Raw genomic sequence first — 20,887 nt, 5'->3', positions numbered from 1 at the left:
TTTCGGTTTGCATCTTGCAGAAATTTTGTCTGCATCGACCGTCCAGCATTCATTCCTTTCAAACTTCAAGGCGACGAAAAGCACGGGGCAACTCTCAACCATGGCCGAATGGACTAGCCAAGAAGTACGTGAGAACTGCTCAGAACGACCATTCATCATACCAATCTCCCCTCCCTCTTTATAGGATCGTTTCTTACACAAAGTCGTCAACTCTACAGAGGATAGTGGAAGTATCGAGTTTGCAAAAGGTAAGAGAGACAATTGTAATTGACGAATTAAATCTTTCATCGGACTCATACTACTTTCAACTAGTTAAACGAGAGTTGAAAACTGGCAAAACGGTCGCTGAAGTATGGACATCAAATTCAGAGGATTTTCCAGACATGAACCTTACGTGACAAACCCATCAGACCTTAACCGAAACCGTTTCATTCTTTTTATTGGCAGATCCGAGAACGAGTCAGATACCTACGAGCACAAGGACGCCGTCGTAGTTTTGCTTCCAATGCGTCGCCATCTAAAAAATCAACAGAGGAAAAGAAACCCGCTATGAAGAAACCAGCATCTCGTAAATCTCAGACATCGGCTGAAGTCACCAAATCTACTGCTGCCAGTAAATCTCGACGATCTAACAGCCGAGTTAGGACCGATGATGTCGCCGTAAACCAGGAGGATGTTGCGACCGATAAACCACAACGATCTAGTAGTAGCTTCAGAACGGAAGATGTCATAAAGATCGAAGACGACGACGCAGATTACGCAGCTGCTAGTGCTAGTACTCCAAAGGCAAAGACTCCCAAGGCAAAGACTCCAGGAAAGGCCAAAGCTACTCCAGCAAAACCAAAAGCTACTCCAACCGCTGCAAAGTCAGCCTCTGTAGTCGAAACTGCAACCCCTCGTAGCAGTCGTAAAGCCGCTCAAGTAGCTCGAAGCAGTATCTCATTACAGCTCAACGAAGATGCCAAACCAGCAATAGGTAAACGTCGTAGATCAGATGTAGTAGCCGAAGCTCCCAAAAGTGTCAAAAAGGCCAAAATTGAAAAGAAGGATGCTGATACCGAGACTGCTGCGGTGGCTAGTTCTAGTAGTGCTGATGCAGTAGCGGATAAAAGTGTTGCTACTCCACGACCCATTATAAAGAAGACTCGATCTGCAAAGGATGTATCTAAGGCCGATGAGGCCAAGTTATCCACTATTGCTAGTGCAAAGAAGGCTGGGGATAGTGGTTGGTTGACTGATATATGGTCAACTATTGGCCGTACACTGTATCTCTGGTAGTGTGTTTTAAGAGAGGACGATGTCATATAGGTGTCTTTCAAACTGTATTGGTGCCGGAAAGGCATAATACTCCCATCTTTGAATGTAGATTTTGGTTGTATATAAGTACGATTTGTAGTCGGGTGTGTGCTTCTTTAAAAAAACACCATACATGTACCAAATAGAATCGAATAACTTGCATTTCCGACTTCAGAAGAGAGCGAGGGAAGGAGTCGTTGACCATTTGGCTGGAATTGTCGAATGTCTTGACAATAGATCTAGGCCAGAGGAAATAGGAAAGCCAAGAAGAGAGGCAGCCTATTCGATACATGCTCTGTTATTATAAGAAAACTTCTTATGAGCAATATGTCATTAACGAAGGAAATGTAATTGGGTTGTTCGAAAGTTTGAGGATAGATCTGGACCACAGTGAGAGGAGAGCCAGAAGGAGAGTAAACCTATTCGATGGATGCACTGATAATACAGAGAATCCATACAACTGTTGTGCCATACTAGACAGAATGGTCTCATTCCAACCACCTCGAAAAACAAAAACATCAAAAACTTGCAGCAGCATGAATAGCATTCAAGAGAGGACTTGATACATACCTGGATGTGGTTGTGTGAGTCATTTCCGATGTGTTTTGGGGGTTTCTCCTTTGTTAGGGTCTTTTGGAATATAAGAGTTGCTGTCGCCCTTCGTTCGAAGTCATTGAGGCGTGTGGCTTTGAAACAGGCGCAACGAATCGATTTCAAGCTACACGTGATTACCAAACGTATCAAGAGGTTAGAGCAGGAAAAATGTCGTGAGAAATTGCAGTGTATTTTGATCATCATGCTCCGCTTTTCAATTTCAATAACTGTTGAGTATTGGCAAACTTAGGAGGTGACAAACAACACATGTGTGCATGAATTAACTGGCACCAGTTGATTCAGTTTAAGAATCTTTTCCTTGATTATTGTCTTCATATTTTCATGAATAAATGTCTTTTTGAATCTCTTGAAGAATCGAACGACTCAATCAGAGGCAACGACAAAAGATCGTAATTCGTGGTTTGGAATCGAAGTAACATCCGGTACTCCGCGACAAAGGTGAACAAAAAAAGTCAGACCAACTTATTGAATGGAAAGCAAGACGATGACGATGATCTAATCCTCTGACAGCACTCAACAAGACCCGCGACATTCGAGTTTCCCTTTTCAGCAACGACATCTGTTTTGTCAAGAAGGCCCAAGCAGGTCGTGTCAACATCCATTCATGTAGCTCACTATGTGGGAATTCTAAACGATTTACACCTTCCAAATCCGACAAGGATGTCATCTTTTCAAAAGCGAATTTCACACTGGGTACTTGTGGGCCAGTTGCTGATACAGGGGATGCGACGGGAGATGTTTCATCGGGAGTGGTACCTATTGTTGGTGATATACTGCTACTTATGCCGACAGTGCCTTCGGGAGTATCTGTCCAGGATGGCAACTTGTTGTGGCAGTTGTTTTGAATGATGAAGACGGGGGTGGTCCAGACTTTACATCCCCGGACTATTTGGAATATGTAGATACAGATGGTCCCACTCCTCCAAAAGTCATTTCCTCATCATTATCGTCTTCAGCGTTTCCATCTTCATCTGCATGCATATGATCATGGCCCCCTACTTCTCCCTCATTGTCATCATCATCGTCAGTACCAGACAACTCCTCTTTGTCACTGCCACTGCTACTGCTACCAGAAGAGCTACTCCTATCGGCGTCGCTCTCGTCGCGATTGGTTGCGCAGCGAACGGAGGTGCGACTCTTGTCCTACTGCCACCTGTAAAAAGATGCAAGTTTCAACACTTCGAACAAAACTTAAAGTTCAAACACTCACGTCTAGCTGACACAGTATTATAGTGTGGCACAACGTGATGCAGTGCGAGAACTGTATGGAGTTCTTCTGTAGAATTATCAATATGAACCAATCCAAATGCGTCAAGATTCGACAAATTCATGATTATTTCACTCACGATGGGCGATAGGCTATTAGAGCGATCTCGAAGGTTTTGATGGCGAGAAACCTCTTCAATCTCTTTTCCATCGCAACCTCCGACTCTCCGTCCCTAATCTCGAAGCATGCCACAGAAACCAAACTAAATGGTTTCCAATCGTTTCAAAGTGAAGATGTTTTGCTGCACTTCTTTGCTGACATACCAACGAGAAATGATCGCCTCCTGTAGACAGTGTCGTTGAGGGGGCGAGTATTTCGTTGTTTATCAACACCAGCGTTACCATTGGCAGACATCCTAGCCGTCTTGTTTCGATTATCATATTCACCGGCTGGAGCTCATTGTTTGCTGCGGTAGGCACACCAGGAGGTCTAGGCACACACACTGGTATGGGGACTTACGATCGGACGTTGATACATATGTTGATTGTCTGTTGGAAGTCTACTGTCATTGCCATTCAGCTTATTCGTTGAAGGAGCTGGTCGTTGGTTTAGTTGTTGGTTACCACGGCCTGTAGTCATTAGTGCCGGTGGTGGAACTTTCCCTGTTGAGACAGAAACGGAAAAGTGAATTAGCTGATGGTTGGAATCACTCCACAATCACAACATCGATGACAATTGGATTTGTTTTTTTGTCTTCTCGCCTTGTGCTATCCAATCAAACAGCGAAATTCCAATGCAAGCAACATGCCAGTATGATGATCATCATCAGCCAAAAACGCATCCATTCAACATCGTTTATCATGTCTTTGTAAGCCCGATGCACGACTTGATCTACAAGCGAAAAGAATGTTGTCAGATGACTGAAGATTTAGCAGTCAATGTATCCCTCATTCCTCTCTTTGTAAAAGCGAATAGATAAATAAACCACGTTGAGACGAACTAACTTCCTCACGATCTCCTTCTCTGCTTGCTGTATGATTCCTCGCTGGAAAAGTAGGCGGAGGCACCCTGCAAAGAGGTCGTTGTGGTGGTTGTGACGTCAGGAACAGATTTGAAAGCGGCATTGGTGCAGGAGACGGCATTGGCGAAGGTGAATATGATGAAGGGTATGCGGTTGGTGAGTGCGTCTTTGAGACAGTGAAGAAGGCGGACTGCGGTTTCTGCAATTGTTGGGTTGACTGGTGTTTCGACGGCTTCTTGGAATCCTTTTTTCTCTTCTTTCTTCTGCTGGTGCCTAATTGTCAGAAATTCCAAAAAAACTGTGAGCGAATGCGTTTAGATGATTGTTTCTCGACCAGTTCCCATCGAACTGAATAGATCCAAAGAAGAAATAAAATTATAGCGTGGCATAAATCATGATACATACATTGTAGTTGCCAGCCCTGTCGGGCTCTTTGCCTTTGGTCATGCTGTACTTGAGAGAAATGTCGCACACCGAGAGCTCACATACAGACATCTCGAATTGTCACCAAAAGAGACGGATCTCGTGATTTCGAGCATTTACAAGATGACTGGCTATTTAAACTTGCACTTGAGCCTGTGCTGGTCGTGCAATCGCGTGGCAAAAATCACGTTCAAGCTCGCAGGAGAAACAAGCTAAGCTGACCGAAAAAGTCGCATCTGGATATGGAAATACGCCATCTTATGACCCGATATATGGTATGCACATACGTCTATTCACAACACGTCATCTCATTGCGGCTTCGCACTCATCTCCCGTACTCTTCATTCATCAACGCTTGACATATTTGAACATATAGTAAATGGCAACCATGTCTGGTTCCAGCAAAGACATCCTGGTCAACAGATCAGGAATACCACAGGCTCCATTCATTGTAAGCTCTGTCCATCCTCTTGTCTATATTGCTCCAGCTTTACTCAACTTCAGTTTCTTCGTTCAGGACGATGTTGACAAATGGATGCAAGGAGAAGAAGCTGAATCAACGCTTCGTAAATTCGACGAAATGCTCCAGTATGTCTTTTCGCCCCTCTCCTTATTGTGTTGGCATCGAATCAGTCGACATCAAAACATCACCAGACTGTGCATATTACAACTCTACGAACGAGGTTGACACTTATACCATCATCATCATTATAGAAAATACAAGTACATGGAGGCTAGCTCGCAAGCTAGAAAACGGACCTTGGAAGACAAGGTACCTGAAATTCGAAAGACGTTGGATGTGGTCAAGTTTATTATGAGCCGAACGGTACGTTCAGTGCTATTTCCAATCAAGCAGAAAAATGATGACTAACGTATTTATGATGATCTCCTTATAGGATTCAGCTGAACCGATCGACTCGCAATTCGAGGTGAACGATACCTTATGGCTGAATGCCAAAATCAAGAATCCTCAGACAGTCTACCTTTGGCTTGGGGTAAGCCATCCTGGAATTGATGCTGTTGATGTTTGTTTTGGTTGGGAATCGATACGAGCAATGATATACTCTTCTGTCAAGTGTTTGGCTTGAGCGACTCAGTGATCGAAACACACACAACACTAGTATCCTTCAAACGCTCACTCGTCATCTTCATAGGCTAACGTAATGCTGGAATATCCATTGGGAGAAGCTGAATCCCTCCTAGACGAGAAATTGACTGGTGTTCTCAAGACACTGCAAGCTCTCGGTGAAGACTTGCAGTTCTTGAGAGAGCAAATCACCACGATTGAAGTCAATATCGCCCGTGTGTACAATTGGGATGTTAAGGATCGCCGTACTAGGCGTGATGGGAAGGCCAAATAGGATGTAATGAAGGGAGAGGAAGGTGTTTGATACTATTCTTTGGAAGGAGTGCCTTCTTTTGCTTGAATATATATAACGACTGCTATCGCTTTGTATAAAAGTGTTAAAACCAAAACAGGATTTCAAGATTGCAATAGTCAAAAACTGGTGCCTTTGTTTTTATACTATAATTGCATCCTTTGATACAAAGTTGCTCTTTTAATTTCATGCTTTAATACAAAGTTGCTACTTTGCTATGAGTTACATCTCGCATCTCCATCATGGGCTTTTTGCATTCCCTCCCTCGTTTAGCTTTATACAACAATCTGTCCAATCTGTACCCACAACTCCTCTTCAAAGCCCAAATCGTCTCATGATACTACCCAAACCAACAAAAAGAACTCCAACCACCATCCCAATCACCCAGCGATACGACAAGGCCGCCATTACCGCATGAGCAAACACCAAGGTGGATGAAAATGTCTTCATTCCTGCTGCACCTCCAACACCAACATCAGAAGACAACAAGTCCAGACTCGCTACAATAACAGCACATCCCAATACGAGTCTGCTTCGGGCATATACCACACTCAAGACCTTGACCACGAATAAGACAACTTTGATGTCGAGGGGTCTAAATGATGCCTGTTTCAAGAATGGAAGAGAGATTCGAGATGGTGTATGACCGCTATTATGGTGTGTGGCTGATGCAGAAGATGGTGGAGATGGTAATACTACAAGTGATGCTCGACGGGTCATTGCTGCAGTTTTATCGTTATATGAGGATTTTACTGGCACGTAGGGTAGGCTCGGTGATGCATCATCTAGTAGCTCGATACGACTTGACTGGCCGTTCAACGTTGGAGGCGATTGTGACGATGTCGATATAGGAGAAGTCGGCGATGAAACTGATAATGGCCTGTCTATAATGGCAGCAGCAGCCGCATTATGATGATGGGTCTTCTGTCGCGCTAATGGTGCAGGAGCAAGGAATACTCGACCTCCTGTTGCTGTTGGAATTACAAAAGACTGATCTCCACTCATAGACTACAGAAATGGACAATTGTAGTGTGAGTAATATGCTTTTTTTGGCACTTGCCATGTCACTTCCCACATACAGTCTTTCTCGTTCCAGATGGAGCCAGACCTTCAGCTAAAGCTACACGGACGGACGAGAAACGATCTAGTATGCTCTGAGCTGAAGGTCTTGCAGCTGGGTTTCGTGACAAGAGCTCGAGCATGAGACTCTTTAGTTCCGTTGGTACTCGAGGATCAACTGATGGGAATATAGGTCTAAGAAAAGGTGAAGAATGTATAAGACCAAATTCCATTGTTTTTTGTTGATAATGTAAACGACAACTCACGTCTCAAAACGCAAGATCTCCTCCTTAAGCAGATCCACATCATCGACCTGCGAGTAAGGCACGCACGAATAGCAAAGATAATATAATACAATCCCCAGACTCCATAAGTCGGCAGTCTGGGATGCTTCAAATGGGAATTTCTGACCCAAGTCCTGGAAGAGGAGTTCTGGTGGTAGGAACTCTACAGTTCCAGTAGCACCAGTCCGTGCTTGCTGATGGATTTCAGACAAGACCTCGCATTCACCAAAGTCGCTGATGAGGACTCTTGGTCTAACAAGGAGAGACATGCGTTAACGCAAAAAAGAGGATACAGAAGGAAAGGACAAATGTCTCACATTTCAGACTTGTCATTCACATTCGCGTACTGTAATAATAGATTTGGAGGTTTCTAAAGGTTGAAACGATGATCAAGTTAGCCAAAGTCTCGTTCCAATGAACCACCACTTCACATACCAGGTCTCGATGAATAATCGAATTTTTATGAAGGTGGGCTAGTCCTTCTACTATATCCAGAAACAGAGACCAGATCTGGATATCTTTAAGATATCTGACCTTTCTCAGTCCATCCTGACTCATTCCTATACCTCCGTACAGACGAGCTCTCTCATCAGCTTCAGTCAATGAGGGCTTCGTCGTACTTCGCTCTTGTCTTAGTCTTCGTAATCGTTCTTTGGCAACTGATGCTATAGATGGCTGCTTCTTGACACTCGTATTACTCAAGTCATCGTAGTCATCCGAGACGTATTGTACCGATACGAACTCTTCTAGGTTGCCTCCGTTGGCCCGTTCCATGAGGATGAAGAGGTATGGCACTTCGGGAGCGAATACGGTTAATCGATGGTTTTCAAGCCATGCATGCTTGTAATTGATGATGTTGGGGTGTTTAAGCTTTTCCAAAAGATTGACCTCCTTGAGCATCCTGACTAGCCAATTATGGGAGTCACCTACAGGAATCTTCTTGATGGCATATTCACCTAGAGTGACGCCATCTAATACATGTTGACAGCCAAAGACACTACCCCTGTATCCTCTTCCTAATCGTCGTTCTTCGACAAAGAAGCGTGTGTAATATCCATCTATAAAGGAGTGTGACGAGACTCCTGGTGCTGCGGCTGTTGATATTGGCGATATTGGATATGATTCCTGTTGTGGCTGCACAATGTCTTCATCAGCAGCAGATGCGAGATCTGGCTGCTGATCATCACCACATATAGAATCCGTTTCGACTTCTATACTAGTCCTGATACTCGTGTCTGTATCACGACCTTCGAATATTGAAGGATGGATTGATGCAAGTAACCTAAAGTAGCTTCTGTCGGTGTGTACGAATGGCGATCTACTATTCCTTGTTTGAGCTTCGACATTGGTGCCTGGTTGAGGGTTGTTGAGGGAGGCAGCGTATTCATCTGCTGGATTTATATTACAGTGTGGGTTGCCACAGAATGGACATCGTGGTTGGGTATTGTTGTTGGTTGTTGTTGGAGCTGTGGATACGGGAGGTCGTATGGAGCGTACAGCTAGCATGTGAGGCTTATATAAGACGATTCGGCCTTCATGTTCGTTGTGTCTATAAAAAGATCAAAAGTAAAAATGATTGTGACTTTCAGTACGACGAGTGAAAGTGTTCGTGATGAGTGACTTATAAGGCCGAATTGATCAAGAAACTAGTTCATTCACTCCGTCATATCACTGATCCATCATTAATCCAGTATGTAGCGTATAACACAGTTCTTTGCGAACAGATAGAAGGTCAAGTGATTTACACCAAATGTTGCAATGTTGATCGTGACCAATAGTGAATAGTAAGAAGAGTAGAGCATAGATGATCTTGTACTTACAATACTACACTCCAAGGAATAAGAGTATTAGGAGTTGGGCTGTCTCTTGGACCAGCTTCTTGTTGGACATTTGAGCTTGTATTTGAAGGCCGAAGCTCTGAATTGGAAGCCGTTCTCGACAAGTCAGGTTGTTTAAGATGCTCACGTGGGCCTGCTGGGGGTGTCGAGGTGGACCTTTTTCGTTTCTTCATGTCCATTGTCTTGAAATTTGTATGTTTGCTATACTTCCATGCTGTTTGACGAAGATGGCGATGCTGAATGGAGATGTACACTTGAAGTAAAACGCCACAGTGACAGTTTAAGACGCGTTCTACACGTCAACCGTGTCGCATTTGCCAGTTCGTCATCAATGATCTGGCAGCCTATTCTTTTTCACATTAAGCAAAACTTGAAGATTACCAATTGGTCTATTCGTGTATAGGAAGCAGTACACCATAATCGTATATAGTTCTATCAAACATTCGTAGGAGCAAATGAATGAGCTCTTGGACAACTTAATCTCTCCTAAACGAAGTGCTCATCCAGAAATGGGAACTTCCAAATCAGAGCATCTGTTGCCACCGTTGAATGATGCTACCAGTACTGCCACATCGCCCCGTGAACGGTCTGGCACCGGCTCGTCTTCTGGAACTCTGTCTGATAGCAGGCATTCAATCATCACTACCAGCATCCAACAGCAACAGGCAGAGATACCAAAACCATTGATAGTCACGGGTGCTCCTACTAGAGACCATTGGGTGGTATGTACACTCATCCTTTACGCATTGTTAAGCCTCCTGGACTGCTTGTTTGACTGTGTTGCTGTCGTCGCAGTGTTATCTGTCATGTCACCCTGAAAGTACTCTGTCAATACAGAGGATATTTCAGATGTCAATTCTGAGTCTTGTCATCCATTCTCAGTATCTTTATCAGTATTTTAGTATTAATCTCGTCTCTTTTCTACATAGCCGGACGCTGAACAACAATCTTGTCGATATTGTGGTCTCAAATTCAATCTCTTTGTAAGGAAACATCACTGTAGGAGATGTGGTCTCATAGGTTGTGGGACTTGCTGCTCGGTAAGCCAGAGTTTCGATATATTGAAAAGTATACACCCAAGGGATGATCGAGCAAAAGCAACCGATCGCTACCCTCATGCAAAGGCAACTGATCTGCAGCCTCAACACCCAACTCGCTCGTTCTTACACGCTCTCCCCTTTCAAACAGCAATATTGCCGTCTTGACCAAACGGCTTCATTTCACCCTGCTGGAGTACTATCCAGAGTTTGTCAAGTATGTTGGAGTGACTTTACTGCTCGAGTGGTGCCTGTAAAGCCAGTCATATCTTCAGCTTCTGAAGAAGCAGAAGCTGCTCCGTTAGAAGGTATTGCGATCAGTACTGGAGTGTGTATCAACGTGTGATCTGACTTGCTCTGCTTACTAGATGCAAATGGAATACCCATACTATTGAAGGAAGGAAGAGAACAACCACCACTTCAAACAGTTCCAAATGATTGGTCTTGGAGCACATTTTAAGGCATTGTGCTGTTGAAACCAAATGTCATCAGCATCATCGTTCACTATACTAGTAGTTTCACCTTTCCGTCTTGTCTTTATAAACAATCACGCACTTTAAAGTTTTGTACAGTAGAAAGTAACCGAATGAATAGAGTATTAGAATCACTCCTCAAGTAAAGTGGCAAGTGGGAGCGTTTTGCATAAGCTAGCAGTAGCATCACTTTTTGGACGTCCATCTTTCGAGAAACCTTTCTACAGCGTGATGCGTTCAGGATTCAGATTCATCATTCATCCTTGATTATAACGCGAAAGGATTTCTTTAACATCGTGCTTATTCTTATTCGACATCTGGCCAAGATCTAACTTGAACTTCAACTCATCACCAAAGTACACCCAAATAACAACCATGAGCGTTCCGTTTGTAGCTAGAGATGGACATGTGCTCGTTGTAGAGACAGGATCCTATCGAGTCAAGGCAGGAGTAGCTGAAACTACTGGAACTGTCCTGGTAAATCCAAATTAATCAAATTCCAAACCTTTTCTCAAGCGCAAGCTCCTTTAAACACACTAACTCCAATACGCCTCCAAATTAATTCCATAGAGCATACCGACCCTAGTTGGAAGCCGATCACATACCACCGAAACCCGTGTAGCAAACAAACATGGAGGGATGGCTGGTCATCAACAACATCAAAAAGATGGCGATGATGGTGGTGTCGCCACTGCCAATAATAATGAAGACCATTCCAATGATATGGATGTGGACAGTCAATCAAATAATACTACAGTGAAACGAGTTGTCCATACAGAGAGATTCTGTGGTGACTTGCTGGACGATGAATTACAACGAGTCAACACGTTAGGTCCAACGCAACAATTACACATAAAAAGCGCTATAGAAAACGGATTGGTGTCTGATTGGGGGGATTTAGAAGCTTTGCTGTGAGTATGCATCGAAATGCTTTTACATAGAATGTTGAGCTAACAATGCAATCAATCGGTTACAGGGCAAATATGCTGGCACGACACTTTCTGATACGCAGACGAAATAATACATATCCAATCATGTTTGTGGTGCCAACTAGATGGAGCAAGTTAGAATGGGAAAGGCTAGCTCAAATGGCGTTTGAGAGACTTAATGTTCCTGGATTGTATGTTACGGATCAAGCTCTCATGACTACGTATGGTTGTAATGTACAGACTGCTCTCGTTATTAATATTGGACATGATGTTACTGGTAAGCTCTTGAGAGAAAGCTGTGGAATAAAAGGGACCGCATGGAAGAAAGATGATTCCGAATCGTGTCCGTACAATCACTACTCATATACAATATCTCACATGATCGTCCTCTTTATGCAGAGGTGACTCCCGTAGTCGACAACATAGTCCTCCGATACGCATCACGAACACTTTCAATCGGAAGTTACGATATTGATTCGTATATGGCTCAATTACTACAGTCAGATACAAACATGGTCGCCCAACTGTCGTCAAAATTGGGCGGTGAACAGGTGGATTGGATTCAGTTAGCTCGAACCATTAAAGAATCTAATATCTGTGAAGTGAGATCCATGCCTGCTGAATACTCCAAGAAGGACTTAAGTGTTGCTCCTGTTGAGTTTGAGTATAAAGATGTCAAGGTAAGGAGCAGAGGCATAGGATGTTTTCTTGGCCTTTGGTTTGGCAGACATTGTCTACCCTTCCGTCAGGGCGTTTTGTTGGGTTGGTGCTGCATTCTTGAACCGAGGCTCACGCTTATTCCTTATACCACGATAGATAAATGTCGGGTTTGCCAGAACACATGCAGCTGATGTGCTGTTTGATCCTAAACTGGTGGGCAAGAATGAAATGTCACTGCCAGAAGCTATCGTATCAGCTGTAGCTGCAGCTGTAGAAGTTGAAAGGAGAAAGAGCCTATGGGAGAGCCTGATTCTCACAGGTGCAGGTTGTCTCATCAAAGGTAACAAACAAGATAACAAAAAATGTAGTGTATCAAGCAAGGGATGTTTTGGTAGTGTTGAGGCGGTCAATACGAATGTCTAGGGGAATTTTTTTGCCTCATTCGTCATGTGCTCACGAAAACACCTCATTTTTTCCAGGAATGCCAAAACGCATGGAACAAGAGTTGGCACCTTTTATAGCTGCAGCAGACACAGCCAACGAAAACCAAGCCAAAGAAGTCAACTTTTTGAAATGTCCAGAATTCTTTGTGGCGTACAAGGAAAGACCACATGATTGGAGCTTCTTGGGTACTAGTGTCTTGTCCAAGGTAAGCAATGGGAGTTGTGTTGTGGTGTTGTTAGTGTTAATTCGCATGGCCGCCTCTGATGCAGTGTTTTTTTGGCAACATAGTACGTGTTTATTGACACCAGATCGTATACGAGCAAGGTTGAATATAACGAGTATGGACCATCAGTTATAACGTCCTCGACTCCACGAGACAATAGATGAGGGGATGAAAAATATTTTTACATGTATAGTTTGGCTGCTAATGTGTTGTAAAATAAAAGGCCGTAAGTAGAAGCACAATCCCTTGAGATTTTTATGTTTCTTCTATTATGGTCTTTTTACAAGCAAGACATTTGTTTGAAAAAGTAATTCAGATGTTCGAAATAGAAGACTCATACTCACTTGCCATTAGACGACCTGCGTTTTATTATATTCCAAAGATATGTAAACCACCTCTAAATTTATACAAATACCTACATAACCATGCTGTACATAAACAGAAGAACACCATCAATCCATCTCAAATTCACTCTCATCACCACCACCATTTACACCATCTCCTCCCCCACCAATATCATCCTCATCAGCCTTCATCACATACGAAACTCTACCACGTGTAGATCGTGCCGTAGACGCTCGTCTTGAAGAAGACGTTTCCACTACCACAGCGTCCTCGTCATGATCGTCTTCATCGTCATCAGATACAACACGACGAGACTTTGCTACACCATTGCTATTAGCACCACTCTTCCTCCTCTTACTGGCACTACCACCTTCACTCCTGTTGTTGCTATTGCTGCTGCTCCTTTTACGTTTAGATGGTGAGCTAGTTGATACTATAGCTCTTGATGATGGTGGTGAATTGATATGCTTGGTCAAGAAATCTCTAGCACCACCAACATCATCATCACTACTACTTTCTTTATCATGTTCTTCATCATCGGAGTCAACAGCATTGCTATACACCGACCGACGTTTCGGTAGTCGTGTACTACTATCCGTATCATCGTTATCGTCGTCTTTGTCATCGTTTTCTATACTACCGAATGAGAAGAGCCGGTTTCTTGAGGTCTGTTTGTCGTCATCACCCACATTCTTAGATTGGTCAACTGACGATCCATTTCGAGTTGGGAATTTTACTACAACAGGATCATCATCGTCGACATTGACTACAGGATTCCAAGCCTTTGTAGGCTTTGTTCCATGTTTAACTCCAACTACAGCGACATCTGGACTAGCCTGTCGACTGCTACTACTTAAACTAGTGGGAGTGGTGGTATTCTTTTTAATGGGTAATTTGACGGTTGTAATTGCAGCAACTGAATTCCAATCATCGTCCGAATCTCCATCTAAATCGATGACTTTGGGTGGTTTGGGCTGTTCAGTTGCTGTGACAGTTGATTCGGTCTTGGATGAAGGGACCTTGTTTAAGAAAGTGGATAAAGAGGCTCGCTTCGTGCCTAACTCTACATTAAAAGATCGTGAGCGCGAACAAAGAGAGCATACGTCCTAGCTAGCTTTACCTAGAATCTTCTTGCTCTCATTCACAGCTTTACCACTGTCCACCTTCTTGACATCACTAGTACCTTTACTGCTCTCGGCAGCCTTCTTGGCCTCATTTGACCCTTCGCTGCTACTGTCGACTTTCTTCTTGATCGAATCTGCACTTTTACCTGTTTCGTCTTTCTTTGCAGTGTTGCTTGAACTGGCCTCCTTGGTAGTAGCAGCAGCAGTTGGTGGTTTCTTAACTGCAGCTTTTGAAGATGCCTTTGGCTTGACGACGACCAAATCTTGAGGAGAAAGAAATGACGGCGTTAGTCTAAGCAATCATATTGTCGTTTCATTGGTTTTTTGTTGTACAGAAGTTTCTAAATCATACCATTAGCATCCTCCATCTCATCATCAGTATTATCACGAGTTGGTACTTCATCGTCATCACCTCCATCGAAGGAGACATCGTCATCCGATTCATCTTCATTTTTACGTTTCGATGTGGTTGATGATGAAGTGGCAGCCTTTTTAGAAGCACCACCTGTAGAACTCTTTCGTGGCTTACTGATGGTTTTACTGGCAGTGATTTTGCCTTTGCCCTTCAATACTTTGGACATTGTTGCAGTTTCACGATCTGTTCGATCGACTTCTGTTTTCTAGGTTCAATGAAAATCTGGTGTCACAAAAAAACCACGATAATGCGACTTAATGATGGTCAACTGTTTGAAAGCAAACTCACATTCCATTCAGCAATGAAAGCATCCAAATCCGTCCTCCATAAATCCTTGACTGGAGTACCCTCCAACTCTTCAAGTGCAAACCGTTTCTTGTCTCGTTCAGCTTCTAGCTTCTTCATCTACAAGGACCAAAAAGGCGTCAGCCAACATCCATCAACGCCCTCATGCTCGACTTCTCAATAACACCAACATACCTTCTCAGACGTCAAATTCCATATTGGCATAGACAAGAGGTAATCATAGCCATGCGCAATGGCATTCTCGTCATCATCACCTCCATCATCGACCTCTCCTTCATCATCTTCCCCATCAAGAGATTGATGATCTCCAACAGTACCGTCCTTTGATATAGTAGCATAACCGTGACTCTTCAGATCACGGTAAATGTCTTTTCTAGGTCGATTCTGGACTTTGATGTTGCCAATAATCACATCATAAATAAATCTGACTTGATTGTCCAGTTTGGTGTATTCTTGTTCGAGCTGTTTAACCAGAAATGCCTAACATTTGAAAAGAGCTATTGCGTTGGAACAAATGCGAAGAGTTTCAGAAGCCAAAAACGCCGTGCATGATGGACCTTTCGTTTCTCATATAAATCAAGCCTCAAATCATAATACTCAGTCATAATATCATCAACAGACCGATACTTGGTCAATATTCCATCCTTGTTGAACAGGACCATGTTTGTAGTTGCCTTGTTACTGGTCATTTTAAACTTCTTTTCGAGCCCTTCTTCAAGTACTTGTTTCATCTTTTCTTCACTGAGTGATATCACAAAGTGAACAGTCGTGTCTGTGTGATATTCTTTGTAATCCTAGAGAGATAATAAATTAACATCTTGAAGACCGGAGCGAAAAAAATACAGGATGGCAATGTCTAGTACCTTGATGGTAGGCTCAACATTCTCCTTCCCAATCAACATAACTTCTAGGAACTCTTTATACGTTTGTGTCCATGATCCAATAGGCAGTTCGGTAATCTCCAAAGTGGTATCGTCAAGCTGACTTATAATGCCTGAGAGCTTGTACTTGTCTGCACCGACTTGCTCAATGGTGCCCTACATACGCAAAAAAAGATGGAAATTAATTACTAAATTACATGCTGTACAAGATTAGTGCCATTGCACACCTTGAAACCACGATACCACGGATGCATGATCTTAAAATCTAGTCCATCCATGCGGCGTTTGAGATTTTCGGCAACATCAATTGGATGGTAATTGGGCACACTCGTTGCCCATCCTGTCCCAATACCCTCTGCACCATTCACCAGAATCAGTGGCAGAATTGGAATGTACCTGAAAGAAGAAAATTGAAATATGTGAGTCACAGCAACAAAAGCAAAAGAACCTCAGTAGAACGGGATTGCATACCATTCAGGTTCAATCTTCATGTTTTCCTCATTCAAGTAAGTCACCAAATTATCATCAGCAGGATGAAACAACATTCTGGCAACCGGTGACAAGAGCGTAAAGATGTAACGACCATTCGCTGCATCTTTACCACCTTGTAAACGTGTACCAAATTGGCCACGAGGTTCAAGTAGATTGATGTTGTTGGCTCCGACATAATCCTGAGCCAGTCCTATTATTGTGGCTTGCAGTGATTGTTCTCCATGATGGTATGCTGAGTGCTCTGCCACATAGCCAGCAAGTTGGGCGACCTAGGATTTAGGTGTCGACCATTCGTGAGTGTTGGATGTTTTTCGCTGCATGACCCTCAAGAATCACGACTTTGTTACCTTGATTTCATTTTTCACCAGATTCCTCTTAAAGCAAGCAAAGAGGACTTTACGATGACCAGGTTTAAATCCGTCGACCAGAGACGGTATAGATCGAATATTGTCTGCCATACTAAACAAGATCAACTCCTTGTTGACAAAGTCTTCAATTTTGATGGCTGCAGCTCTGTTATCAAGAAATGTTCCTGGCTAAATGTGTAACAAGGAAAGAATGAGTACCTCGACACCACAAACTCTCAACAGCATCTGTAAAATACAAGACACTTACAATATAACCGCCAATCCACTCTTTACGATCATCCGTCTTCTTCTTATTGAATGCTAGATCGATAGCATTTCGATCATTTTCATTCGCAGACTTGAACGGTTTCTTGTGACTGTCCATGCGAGAAAAGTATTTCCTGGCATCTGCCGCTGTAGATGTACCAAGACCCTGTTAATAAATTGGACGAAATTGTGTCAGTAAGCTGAGAATCGTTCGACGCAAAAACAGACGGGTTATAGCATGGATGGATGTGTCCTACACTAATGACTTCTGCAACGCATTACCTTGTAGTACTTAATGTTCCAACCTTTACCGCCAGCAGTATCTTCCTTCCATTGTTCATATTCAGGAATCGTATAGAATGATAGATCACGAGGTCCTTTAGTCACCTTCGAGCAGGAAAAAAAATTGCACAGGTTATCGATGTAGGTCAACAAAGGGTGATATGACAGCCCGCATTTACCTTGACGATAGGAGTAATAAACTCCAACAAGAATCCTGGAATCTTGAGTAAACTGGGCCAGTAATGATCCAAGAAATTAATGAGCAGTCCTTTAATATGAGATCCATCATGATCCTATATCGTTAATGAGTGAGATACGAGTTTGTACATCAACAAAAAAATCTACTAAAAGCCACGTATACTTGATCAGTCATCAGCATCAAATGCCCATATCTCAATCCTTCAACGGAGGCATACACTTTATTATGCTGCAACCCCATAATCTTCTTTAGATTATTGATTTCAGCATTATCAACCAGTGACTTGTGAGCAGCATCCCTCACATTAAGCAATTTTCCACGTAATGGAAAGACACCGAAATTATCACGCCCAATAACAGAGAGGCCAGAAACAGCTAATGCTTTAGCTGAATCTCCTTCTGTGAGAATGAGGGTACAATGACGTGCGTTTTTCGTGCCTGCATTATTGGCATCGTCTAGTTTTGGTATTCCTGATATTCGTGATCGTTTGACTCCATCGGTTTTTTTCAGTTGCAGGTCTTGTTTGGCTTTGGCTAGAGTCATGATGTTGTCGACGATACCAGATTTGAGAACTACAGAACACAGTGTGTAAGTGGAATGGCATATAAACGATACGAGTGAAGTCGTGTTTTAGCTCCTTTAACACATCGTCTTTCTCCTCATTCATTTCTCTGAAAACGTACCCTTCTTCATAAAAGCTTCCGTCAAGGTACATTTAGAACCAAATTGAGAGACTTTGGCCGTCATGTTTTCTTTTGTTTGAGAGTCAAACGACGGATTCTCAATCTGACAATTCACAAAAATCCACATGTGGTTTTTGATTTGTTGAGGTTTTATAGTACCGGTTGCTGTCTTTGTCTTTTTAACAGCAGCTTCCATGATTTGCTTGACTATCTGATCTGTGACATGGTTTACGTGGAAGCCTCCTTTTGATGTACATATACTATTGACAAAGCTGACCTAGGTTTTGAAGGGAGCGCAAAGAAAAGAAAGTCATTCGGCGTGAATATCAAATGTAAAAGCATCATGCTTCACAACGCATAGACACTGACTTGTTGGAATTGACCATCACTAAGCGTAAAAGCGACTTCCCAACGTTCATGAGGCCGTTCAATAATGACTTCATGCTTGGATCCATCTTCAGTAGTACCCTTCAAGTACAGATTTACATACTGCTTGAATCCTTTAATTGTGATTTGTTCGTCATTCAGAAACACTTTGACGCCAGTTAGAATACCAGCCATATCATATACACGTTTCTTCATGAGCGATATTATATCGTCATCTAGCACTTCCATTCCGAAACGTGCTAGATCAGGCTTGAAGGTAATTCGTGTAAAGTCGTTCTTGGCAGCGTTCTAGTATAAATTGACAGATAGGGGGAAAATTTAATCCATATTGTCAGTTGAAGGCGTTCAACACTTGAAACTCACCGTGATGCTAGGTTTGTCTCGTTGAGACATATTCTCTCGGAAAACCTGTTGATGAAAACAGAGAGAGTCAAAAACTTGTGTGAATACGACGAGAATCAAGAATTTGACGACCATGCGGAAAAACAAGATATGCTGTTCAAATATAACTCCAAGTTTACCTGTTTAAACTTTTTCTTTGACTCTGCATGCGAAGTCTCGACAATAAACTCCTTACTAAAGATATTGCAAAGCTTTGCACCATAACCGTTACGACCACCAGTGACCTTCTTTTGCTCATCGTCATAGTTTGATGAGGTCAAGAGATGACCAAAGATCATTTCAGGGACATACATTTTCTCTGCAGCGTGTATTTCGACGGGTATACCGGTACCATTGTTGTATACGGATATCGTGTTTTTGGATTGGTCGATAGTGACTTTTATTTGATCCATGGAGGGATCATTGACCTTGTTGTCCGCTAGAATGAAAAAGATTTGTGTGAGATACTGTGAAACGCTTTCCCAGAATGCTCTTGCGATTTTATATGCGTATTTTTGGTTCTTTGAGTGCCACGATGTGATCATCCTCTCCTTGATTCTCTTTTCCACGCAATCCTCCCGAACACGATATAATGCGATATCGACGTGTACATACCAGCATTTGAGAGGATTTCGTCGAATATCTTGTACAGTCCAGGTACAATGTTGACAGTCTTGAAGACCATTTGGTCATCCTCGTAGACCCACATAGGTTGGGCATTAGACATGACGGAACCGACGTAGGAATCAGGTCTTAGCAAGATATGTTCGAGCTGAGAGACTCGTTGATATGTTTCCTAAAGTAGATAGGAGCAAAAAGATGAGACAGATGTCGGAAGATAGGTCGGGTGTTGTTCTAGGCCTTACTTCGAGAGTTTTAGCCTTCTTCTTGTTTGGATTCTTCTTGTTTGTCGAAGAGGAACCGTGATCGTTGGGATCGTCGACGTCCCTCACGTCGAGGTCATCCTGAGCTTTCCTCTTTGCAGCGTTTGATTTTGGAGCAGCAGCAGTAGGCTTCTTGGTCTAATAAGTAAAGCGATGTATAGAGTTAATTTGACGAGTTGATCTGAATTGAATGAAGGAAATAATGAAAACAAGTTGCCTTTGTCTTTGATGCCTTCGGTCTCAAATCATCAACATGGTCGTCCTGAAAGTCAGAGTCTTGATCTTGATCCGAGTAGGTGTCGCTGTCACCTTCATCGTCTGATGTCATGGCTGAAATGACTGTTGATATCTATCTCTATATATGGGTGCTTATTACTATACTTTGATTGTCTATGACATTGCTTGTTTTGCGTTTGGAAAAGACAGATTCAGCCAATAGCTCGTGTTGCAACGTGTCATATGAACGAGATACTGCAAACATCGCGTCAAGGACTATATATCGACCATTTCCAACCAGTCCTGAGCTCGGAATCTGGTCATTAATTTTCATTGTTTCTCGTACCAATTTGCACACGTACAAGTGAACATACCATAGGCAACCACCCTGGAGAGCCACCTCCTAGTTAAGACTGCTATAGGAAGCACTCCTTAACATAGTATCAGACCAGGATGGGCAACCATGCGCCGCCGTATTCAGCGACCAAACGATATGATACTATAAGGAAACTGGTCAAATCAGCTAGCATTGCTAAAGATTGTATGAAGAGAGGAAAATCCTTGTCCTGGAGGCTCTCTATGAGACGTCCTTACTCTCTTGCTCTCGAATATATGGTCTCAAAGTCGATTAAACATTTACGCACAGTTGAGAGGGTATGTATCTCAGTCATGCTTCCTCATCGAGTTACTGTGTTTCTACCTAGTCTTCATACTCCATTCTTGAATTGTTGGTGGTATCAGATTACGTCTGAATTGATTCAAATCATTATTCACTAAACCCAAGGATCAC

The 20,887-nt window shown here is 42.8% G+C and overlaps 4 protein-coding genes across 4 annotated transcripts; 2 read left to right on the top strand and 2 right to left on the bottom strand.

The window, feature by feature from the left end:
- Nucleotides 1–4,950: 4,950 nt before the first annotated feature.
- On the top strand, nucleotides 4,951–5,923 carry SmJEL517_g03650 (uncharacterized protein; the record flags this gene model as incomplete). The annotated part of the gene is made up of 5 exons (XM_031169578.1): nucleotides 4,951–5,013; nucleotides 5,080–5,150; nucleotides 5,277–5,388; nucleotides 5,459–5,557; nucleotides 5,717–5,923. 5 exons carry the CDS (start codon nucleotides 4,951–4,953, stop codon nucleotides 5,921–5,923), a joined length of 552 nt encoding a protein of 183 aa, XP_031024426.1.
- Nucleotides 5,924–6,256: 333 nt separating this feature from the next.
- On the bottom strand, nucleotides 6,257–9,301 carry SmJEL517_g03649 (uncharacterized protein; the record flags this gene model as incomplete). Its single annotated transcript, XM_031169577.1, has 6 exons — nucleotides 6,257–6,949; nucleotides 7,021–7,195; nucleotides 7,267–7,536; nucleotides 7,602–7,654; nucleotides 7,720–8,833; nucleotides 9,105–9,301. 6 exons carry the CDS (start codon nucleotides 9,299–9,301, stop codon nucleotides 6,257–6,259), a joined length of 2,502 nt encoding a protein of 833 aa, XP_031024473.1.
- Nucleotides 9,302–11,007: 1,706 nt separating this feature from the next.
- Nucleotides 11,008–13,052, top strand: SmJEL517_g03648 (uncharacterized protein; the record flags this gene model as incomplete). Its single annotated transcript, XM_031169576.1, has 7 exons — nucleotides 11,008–11,109; nucleotides 11,203–11,543; nucleotides 11,609–11,838; nucleotides 11,961–12,241; nucleotides 12,378–12,561; nucleotides 12,701–12,870; nucleotides 12,954–13,052. 7 exons carry the CDS (start codon nucleotides 11,008–11,010, stop codon nucleotides 13,050–13,052), a joined length of 1,407 nt encoding a protein of 468 aa, XP_031024472.1.
- Nucleotides 13,053–13,340: 288 nt separating this feature from the next.
- SmJEL517_g03647 (uncharacterized protein) lies at nucleotides 13,341–20,209 on the bottom strand (the record flags this gene model as incomplete). Its single annotated transcript, XM_031169575.1, has 21 exons — nucleotides 13,341–14,296; nucleotides 14,354–14,620; nucleotides 14,710–14,977; nucleotides 15,061–15,177; nucleotides 15,253–15,558; nucleotides 15,636–15,872; nucleotides 15,942–16,115; nucleotides 16,187–16,355; nucleotides 16,431–16,720; nucleotides 16,799–16,987; nucleotides 17,067–17,231; nucleotides 17,348–17,452; nucleotides 17,527–17,640; nucleotides 17,709–18,118; nucleotides 18,230–18,506; nucleotides 18,599–18,904; nucleotides 18,980–19,024; nucleotides 19,138–19,436; nucleotides 19,613–19,793; nucleotides 19,864–20,019; nucleotides 20,135–20,209. 21 exons carry the CDS (start codon nucleotides 20,207–20,209, stop codon nucleotides 13,341–13,343), a joined length of 5,106 nt encoding a protein of 1,701 aa, XP_031024467.1.
- Nucleotides 20,210–20,887: the final 678 nt, after the last annotated feature.

This window comes from Synchytrium microbalum (assembly GCF_006535985.1).
Source record: "Synchytrium microbalum strain JEL517 chromosome Unknown SmJEL517_scf0020, whole genome shotgun sequence".
Taxonomy (NCBI): Eukaryota; Fungi; Chytridiomycota; class Chytridiomycetes; order Synchytriales; family Synchytriaceae; genus Synchytrium; species Synchytrium microbalum.
The sequence above is the reverse complement of the archived record's forward strand: the minus strand, read 5'-3'. Positions and strand labels throughout refer to the sequence as shown.